Raw genomic sequence first — 8,721 nt, 5'->3', positions numbered from 1 at the left:
TAACTCTCAACTTTTAGGTTGTGAATAATTTTTCAGTCGACAACCTTTCCTCTGATGCCCTGGCCAGTACGCGGTTCCAACACAACCACAGGCAGCACAGTGACCAAATCACTGACCACTCCCCCCAGCCTCCTCTTCCCATCCCGGATCACTAAGGCTCCCTTTCCCTCAGACGGAGACCACCTTGGGTCAGGCAGTGGTGGTCCAGGGGTCTGTGGCCTAGGGCTCTGCCCGGGTCGGGGGGACCCTCAGGAGAGATGGGAGAGTAACTGCCCGACCTCCCGGGGGGGGCCCATGAACACTCACCGTCCATCCCTAGAGGCGGCGGTTCCGGGTGCTCGAACCGGAAGCGGCCTCTATACTGTTTGCAGTTCCCCTGGTTACTGCGGGGCTCCGGACCAATGGCAATGGAGTTACACGGAATGAACCCTCCCCCAAAGGGAGTGACAGCACGACCATGCTCTGGAACTCCTCCTCCGGTCCCCGGATCCGCTCCGCCTCCCTGGCTGCCAGTCGTTGTGCGCAGGCGCTCTGGACCAGGGCCCTTGGTGGCGTGGTGCGCAGGCGCCCCGGGTGCTGCCAACTGAAGTAGCAATGGACGCGCTGGAGTCGTTGTTGGACGAGGTGGCCCTGGAGGGGCTTGATGGCTTGTGTCTTCCCGCGCTTTGGAGCCGTCTGGAGACGCGAGTGCCGCCTTTCCCGCTGCCTCTGGAGCCCTACACGCAGGAGTTTCTGTGGCGGGCTCTTGCCACGCACCCGGGCATCAGCTTCTACGAGGAGCCTCGGGAGAGACCAGATCTCCAGCTCCAAGACCGGTCAGCGGCCTGGCTCTGCGGGCGGGCGGGGGCAGAGACCCGGGTCTGATGGAGCTGCGAGGGGGCCAGGTTCTTACGGGAGGGGAGAAAAAGGAGTGGAGCGGAAGAAAGACCCGGAGTCTGATGGAGGCGCAGAGAAAGGCTGATTTGGGGTCCCTCAGGCCTGGCAGGACCCAGGCGTCTGATGGAGTTGGGGGGGGTCATCTGGTGATGTTCCATTATGTTCGTGTGTGTTTGGAGTGGTGGTGAGCAGGGCTGGGAGGATATTCTTTGGGTTTCAGAGAGTATTTCCTCTGAAGTGGAGCTTAGGATTGCAGCAGGAAGGCTGTTCAGCTCAAGACTGGAGACAGTTGAGTTCTACAGAACAGCATTCATTCAGTGCTGGATTAGAGAGCCTAAGGCAACTAGAGATCTTCACGTCGGCAAGCTTAGCAACAACAAGAACAATAATAATAGCTAACATTTATTTAGTGCTCGTTATGGCCTCGTACTATTCTAAGATCTTGTTCCTGGAGTTTCAGGAGACTGAACCCACTTCATTCTCACAGTGACTTCTGTGAGGAAGGTGCTCTTAGCTTCCCCATTTTTTTCTTTTTTTGGCTGTGCCACGGGGCTTGCGGGATCTCAGTTCCCCATTCAGCACCGAGTCCTCACCACTGGACTGCCAGGGAATTCCCAGTTATCTTCCCCATTTTGCAGAGAAGGAAACTGAGTGATAGAGATTAAGTAACCCGTCCAAAGTTATGGATATTGTAAGTGACTGAGTGTTGACTCAACCCAGGCCGTCTGTCTCCCAAGTCTGTGCTCTTAAGCCATATTGTGAGGGTCGGGAGGGGTTCCCAGAGGTAATACTGTCTAAAACAAGACTTAAAGGTTGGATTTAGGTAGCCAGTTGGCAGAGTATTCCAAAGGAAGAGAAATACTTTAAGTTGGGTTGAAGTGTAGAACTGGAGATAGTGAATGAGGAATAATAGTTCACATTTACATATATGCTTATTGTAAGCAGGAACTGTTCTAAGATCCTTACGTATAGCAAGTTATTTAAGTTTTACAACAACTTTAGGAGCTGGATATTCTTATCCCCATTTTCCTGAAGAGAAAATTGAGACGCAGAGAGGGTCATCAACCCAGAATCTGAACCCAGACTGGGAGAAAGTGGTACCAAGGAGGGGAAGGAGGGACTTTATTGGAGGTGGGGAGTGGCAGTCATAACTTTAGATTTTTTTTTTTTTTTTTTTTTTTTTTTTGCGGTACGTGGGCCTCTCACTGTTGGGGCGTCTCCCGTTGCGGAGCACAGGCTCCAGACGCGCAGGCTTAGTGGCCATGGCTCACGGGCCCAGCCGCTCCGCGGCATGTGGGATCTTCCCGGACCGGGGCACGAACCTGTGTCCCCTGCATCGGCAGGCGGACTCTCAACCACTGCGCCACCAGGGAAGCCCATAACTTTAGTTTTGATCTTATCAAATCTGAGGCGTATACAGTTGAAGGCAGGATTAGTGTCTGGGGGAAAAACAGGACTGAGGATTTGATGGTGAGAATTGTTAACGTGCAAATGATAATTGAAACCATAAAAATGGATGGAAGTACGAGAGGGATAACTAAAGAGATGTGGAAAGGTATCATCTTAAAGTAGGGAAGCCTTGAGTCATTAAATCCAAACTTGATGGTTTGGAGACCAGGCACTGGATTGGGGGGAAAACAAAAGGCCATGACTTGGGCCAGGAAGGTGGTTCTGGTTTCAGCATTCAGCGTCCGGGGTGGATTCAGAGGCTCCTAGAAAAATCTCTTGTCTGGGATAGAGAGGCAGGGATGCTGCTTGTTAAGATGACCTGCGTTTGGAAGACGGGTGCGACCAGGTGATCGCACTTACTCTCTCCGACTTCTGCCAGAGGTTGTCAGAAGAACACGCCAAACGTGTTATTTCTGAGGCTGGGCTGTGGTTTGATATCTGTGATCTCCCCCTTAGGTATGAAGAAATTGATTTGGAAACTGGCATTTTGGAGTCCAGGAGGGACCCGGTCCCTTTGGAGGACGTCTACCCCATTCATATGATCTTGGAGAATAAAGATGGCATCCAGGGCTCATGCCAGTACTTTAAGGAGAGGAAAAACATTACCAGTGACATCAGGACCAAGACGTTACAGCCCCGCTGTACGATGGTAGAAGCCTTTGGCAGGTAACTGGGAAACTGGCATCATGGGAAACTTGTGGGCATCTTCATGCTTTAAGTTGGGGGTGTGGTCAGAGCACCACAACTGGCGTGCCGCCCTCGTGCCCATCAGAGTGCGTCGGCCCTACCCCAAGCCAGTCCTTGGCCTTTACCACTCCCCTCCTCTTGGGGCTAGTTTTGCTGGGGGGTGGGGTGGGGCGCTGCCTTTCTTTTCCCTTTGTGTCCACAGGCCGCCTGGCCCTTTGGGCAGGGCAGGCAGCTGTCATTAGGATTGGTACCTTTCGCTCTCTTGTCCAGGCTGCGTCCTCTGCTGCCCAGCCGTAGTTTTGTGAGTCTTCAGTCAGGGTCCCAATTTCCCAGGCTGCCTCAAGCCCCTCGCTCCATCCCCACCTCCCTTCCTAGTTGACAGAACAGGGAGAAGCTTCCAGTGTGAACTCTTCTAGTTGCCACCTTCTTCCTCAGCTTGCAGGCTTGCCCGTATTTCTCTCCCCCTCCCTCACCTCAGGGGGGATGGGAAGCCTGGCCCTGCCTCGGGCAGTCATCTGGATGCTTCTCTTCCTCCGTTTCCCCCCGTACCTCGTGCTCTTTCTCACCTCTGTCAGCTAGCTCCTCTTTCTCCTTTATTTGCAGCTTTTGCCCGTTGACCAGTACTTTCTCGTCAGCCCATTACCATGGCTCGTTCATCTTAAAACAAGACCTCTTGGCCTTGGATCCCCCGTAGCTGTGATTCTGTTGCTGCAGCCATGCTTCTTGGAAGAAACAGCTATACTCACTTCTTCTCCCTCTTGACCTCCCCTCCCCTCCTCTGGCTCTGGCGCTTTGCAGCTTCTGCTTCCTGACCCTCCCCCACCCGGCTTCCTGCTAGCTCAGGAAGAGCTCTCCCTGGTGACTGCACACACGCTCTCTTCACACACATAGGCCTGAACTGGGGCTCCTCGTACATGTCATTCCATGACCTTGACCACAGTTATCGAATCCCAGAGTAAGTGTTCCTTTTCTTGTCTTTCTCTTCAGTAGACTCTGAGCTCCGTGAAGGCAGATGCAGTTTTTATTTATCTTGGCATCTCCGGTACCTTGCGTGGCGCTTCATCAGTGTTGGATAACCTCTGTGATGACCAGGGTCAGCAAAGTGGGCCTCGGGCGGGAGTCCTAGAGTCAGCTACTGGGAGATGTTGGAGTTCTGATAGGACAGGGGAGTAGACCACACTGAACACAGTCTTAAAGCAGCAAATCAGCTCCCCTGTTTCCAAACTTTTCTCTTCTCAGCTGACCTCTTGCAATTTAACGTAATGAGCCTGTTTCGAGACAGAGAACACAGGTCCTAAGTTTGTAACACACAGACACAGCAAAGTAGACTTTCTGTCCGTCACGTGTATTCACAGCCTAACATTCTTTTTGAAGATGGACCATACAGACCCTGTGACTATGCAGAAGACTAATTATGGGTCACAGGCAATGTGAAAGAAGCTGCAGTTAAATGACAATGTAGACATGGCAATGGGCGGTTCCTCCTCTTTTTCCTTTTTGCCTGTTCAGTGGGAGCAATAAAGTCATCTGGTACTGGGTGGCAAGGGGGGGCCAAGAGGAGGAACCGTCAGACTGAGCCATGTGACTGCAGACAGGCCTTGCGATCAGGCATCTGTAAACCACAGGCTGGGAGCAGTTGATGGTGGCTCTAGGTGGGAGGGGTTGGGAGCCCTTGGGCTCTAATACGGACCCTTGGTGACTCATTCCCCTGGGAGAGGGAGCTCCTCCAGCTGGTGCGTCTCGATGCCAAGGAGTGAGTGCAGATGGCTTCTCTGCCAGCCCACCCTTGTGGGATCTCTGGCAGGGCCAGGACCTGAGACAGTCTGCACAAGATGGCCATTTAAGTCAGCAGGTAAGGCGCCAGGGTGGAGTCTCCATCTTCAGCGCCGTAGACTGTTCGACCTCAGCAGAGAAGTCAGTTTTCCCAGCTGCGACATCTCGAAGCACCTGGCTGGGAAGCGTTCTTGGCCTCTTTTTCGGGCATTATTTTTCACACACCAAGACAGTAGGAGGAACTAATGATTTGTCCCAAGGCTGGTCTCCAACAGGCTGCAGGTCCACTGATGACACAGGGCACTGTTTTTGATTCTGAAGTTTGTTTTATCCATCCAGTTCAGTAGGCGAGTTTGTTCACTTATTAGATATTTACAGAGACCCTGCTGTGCCCCAGAACCATTCTAGGCCCTGAGGATGTCTTGGGGACCCTGATGACAACCTGCCCCCTCTTAGGGCGCTTATTGCAGAAATGTGTACCCAAAAAAGCGGCCATTTCTGAGAGTGCCAGGTGCCATGGAGAGTCTGGAAATGGTCAGAGGCGGGGGATAGACTCTGGTTAGCATTTTCAGGAAGACCTGAGGTGTTGGTATCTGAGCAGTGGCCTGAATGATGAGAATCAGTGGCCTGAAGACGTGAGGCCAGAGCAGCCGGGCAGAGGCCCAGCGGGGCTGTTGTGGATGCAGGGCAGGGCCGTGGGGGTGTGTAGGATGGGCCAGGCCCTGGTTGGGAGTCGGGGGTATGGCCTGAGGGCCCTGGCCGGAGGGGGAGGGCTCTGAGCAAGGAACTGGTGAGACTGGCTCTGTTCCCCCTGAACGCTCTGTGGTTCTAGGATGGAAACCTCCTTAACTGGGGGATTGTGAACCTCCAAGAAGAAGCAGGAAATGATGGTTCACTAAGGTTCTGCTTTTTTATATTTCGATTTTCTTAAAAATCAATTACAGTTATTTCTTCCTGCGGTGGCTTCTGATTTGCAGGTGGCGGAAGAAACTGATCATCGTTGCCTCCCAAGACATGCGGTACCGGGCCTTGATTGGCTTGGAGGGTGACCCCGACCTGAAGCTCCCCGACTTCTCCTACTGCATTTTGGAGCGATTAGGCCGGTCCCGGTGGCAAGGGGAGCTCCAACGAGACCTCCACAGCACTGCTTTCAAGTGAGGGGATGCTTTGCTTCTCTGCTGGAAATGCTGGGGCTCCCTGATCATTGGGCCCTGCCACCTGGGCAGTCCCCACATCCATGGTGATTGGAAGCACGATGCTTTCTCATTGAAGAGACCCTGGAAAAAAGACCAAAAAAAGGGGACTCCCTGGCAGTCCAGTGGTTTAGACTCTGCCTTCCCATTGCAGGGGGGCATGGGTTTGATCCTTGTCTGGGGAACTAAGATCCTGCATGCCTCATGTTGCAGCTGAAAAAAGAAAAAAAAGAGAGACCCTGGGGTGACCATAGAATTTATTGTCCAAACCAGACATTTTGAGAGTGGAAGGTGGAGCTGACCAGAAGGGACGCCAAGGCAATGGGCATAAACTGAGACCACCTGGCGAGCCAGAATGCATGGCAACCCTAGTTATTGGCCGCTATGTGATTAGAGACCCATGTCTGATTAGCTCCTTGCTCATATAACCCTTACTGTCTCCCGCGCCAGCCACCCTTTCCCACTCCATTTCCCCTCTCCTCTACCCCCATCTCCCCATCCACCTCTCTTGGGGGTCTGGGGTGTGCCTTAGGCTGAGGCACGGCTGTTCTTTCCAAGGCCATTGTCACATAGCAACTGTTCTCTTAAGGTTGGCTGGATAGGAGGTGTGTGTCTCTGGTGTTCATGTCCTCCACACTGTGGGGTGAAAGCAACCAACAAAGCAAAATGATCGCCCACTCTCTTCCTCTCCTCCAGGGTTGATGCTGGGAAGCTCCACTATCATAGGAAAATTTTGAACAAAAATGGGCTCATTACGATGCAGTCACATGTGATCCGATTACCCACCGGAGCCCAGCAGCACTCAATCCTCCTCCTCCTGAATCGGTTTCACATGGACAGGTACAGTGTGAGACACCAGAATGCTCCCTTACCTCTGTCTTTCAGCCATGTGTATTATACCTTTAAGAATCCTAGAGGCCAAACCAGAATACGACTAGCTTTTAAAAAAAAGATATTTACCACCTATTTTGGATTATGAGAATAAGTCTTGCTTATTTAGAAAATCTGGAAATTATATAGAAAAGATACCTATCACCCCACAGCCCAGCAATAGGAACTGTTAACATTTTGGTGAAATTTGGGAGTGTAAAAGTAAATAAGTCAAATTTGATTTGTTATGGTGACAGAGTTCTGTGGGTAGAAGAGAACAATGGACTAAGTCAAGATCTGTGTTTAAATCTTTGCTCATGATTTGGGCAGGATCACGTGACCTATCTGAACCACTGTTTCCTCTTCTGCAGAATGGCCATGACAAAGCTTGGTACTAGCTCATACGCAGTGAATATCTGTGCCTTCATCTATTCTTTCATTCATTGAAAGGCAGTAAAAATGGAGAAGTGGGCGTCTCTGGATCCCATATATATGCCCTCCCTGCTGCTAAACCTGTTGGCAGTTAAAGCCCAGTTCACCTTCCCCAGCTGCATGACAATACCTTCCTGTCTGCCCGTCCTCCAACACCCCCCCACCCACACACAGCTGGGGTAGCCCTTGGCTCCTTTAATAGCTTCCTTTGGCATCCATTAGCTTGTAAGCATTTATTATGACATCCACTTCACAATAAAAGTGCAAAGGAAGGGAAAGTCAGTCATGCCAGCGAAGTGAGAGATAGAAACCAGGGCTTCAGAATCAGAGAGGTGTCCTGATTACTGCAGAGGGCACTGTATTTCGAGGAAGAAGACCTGGGTTCACATTTTGTGCCTGAATTTTAGAAAAGCTTAACTTCTTTATGAAATAATCCCTATCCTTTCTTACTAAGTGATTTATAAGGAAATATGTTGGTGCTTCCTAAACCTTAAGGTATTGTCAACTCAAAAAATATTCACAATCTAAAAGTTGAGAGTTATGTTTTATTCGGTGGGAATTTTTAGAACTTCAAGTCCAGGGCAGGTAGTCTGAACGTCAAAATATAATTGTTAAAACCAAGTTAAGGAATTTAGCGCTTTTCTGTGTATGGCAAGGTGCAAGAGTCTGGGCTCACTGAAATCATTCATTTGATATGCACCGCAGCTATTTGGGGCCAATATCCTGTGTTTTCACATCATGAGTTTCCTCAGGGCCCACCATGGGGAGTGGCTGCAATCTGATGGCTGCTAGATGGCAGGTATTCTTTCCTGAGTTTCCTCAGGGCTCACCGGCTCACCTTGGAGGGCTGCAATTGCTGATGACTGTGACATCCTTTGTTTACTGATATGGCAGGCACTATTCCGTTTATCAGTATGATCAAAAGATGTAAGGCATTTTAAAGAATCATCTCTTGAGAGTTTTAGCCAGAGGCTAGTCTGTACCCTGCCACTAGCTCGGTGACCTTGGCCGTGAGACTGAACCACTCAGAGCCCCAGTCTTTCCAGCTGTAATGGACAAGGAGTTGGGCTGGATGTTCTCTGAGACCTAAGACCACAAGGTTCTGTAGTTTGATATGTTGTCATTTAAATCTTGTCATCTTTAAAAAACAGGCAGTCTTTAGCAATAGGTCTGGGAAAAAATGAAGTGTTTTATGTTTCTCACAGGAGGAGCAAGTACGACATCCTTATGGAGAAGCTCTCAGCTGTGCTGAGCACACGGAGTAACCGGACAGAGACACTGGGGAAGCTGAGGGAGGAACTGGTGAGCTGCCCCTGCCCGTGTGGGGGGCTGGATCCATTTGTAATGCAGTGGGGAGCCTTGTCAAGTGTAGATTTCAGTGCACTGCAGTTGAAAACCCTGTCGTGGACTTGACCATCCCTGGATGTTAGCGAGTTCCAAG

At 50.9% G+C, this 8,721-nt stretch overlaps 1 protein-coding gene across 1 annotated transcript in view; it reads left to right on the top strand.

Annotated features, from left to right (window-relative positions):
* Positions 1-588: 588 nt before the first annotated feature.
* Positions 589-8,721, top strand: part of GTF3C1 (general transcription factor IIIC subunit 1) — a gene marked incomplete at its 3' end in the record, with an annotated part of 71,532 nt that continues 63,399 nt past the window's right edge. The window contains exons 1-5 of the mRNA XM_079719383.1: positions 589-815; positions 2,782-2,991; positions 5,763-5,939; positions 6,675-6,818; positions 8,486-8,582. Of these exons, the coding sequence (XP_079575509.1) occupies positions 595-815; positions 2,782-2,991; positions 5,763-5,939; positions 6,675-6,818; positions 8,486-8,582 (849 nt within the window). The 5' untranslated portion in view covers positions 589-594. The remainder of the gene's footprint in view (positions 816-2,781; positions 2,992-5,762; positions 5,940-6,674; positions 6,819-8,485; positions 8,583-8,721) is intronic.

The sequence above is a fragment of the Hyperoodon ampullatus genome, assembly GCF_949752795.1.
Source record: "Hyperoodon ampullatus genome assembly, chromosome: 14".
Classification (NCBI taxonomy): Eukaryota; Metazoa; Chordata; class Mammalia; order Artiodactyla; family Ziphiidae; genus Hyperoodon; species Hyperoodon ampullatus.
The sequence above is the reverse complement of the archived record's forward strand: the minus strand, read 5'-3'. Positions and strand labels throughout refer to the sequence as shown.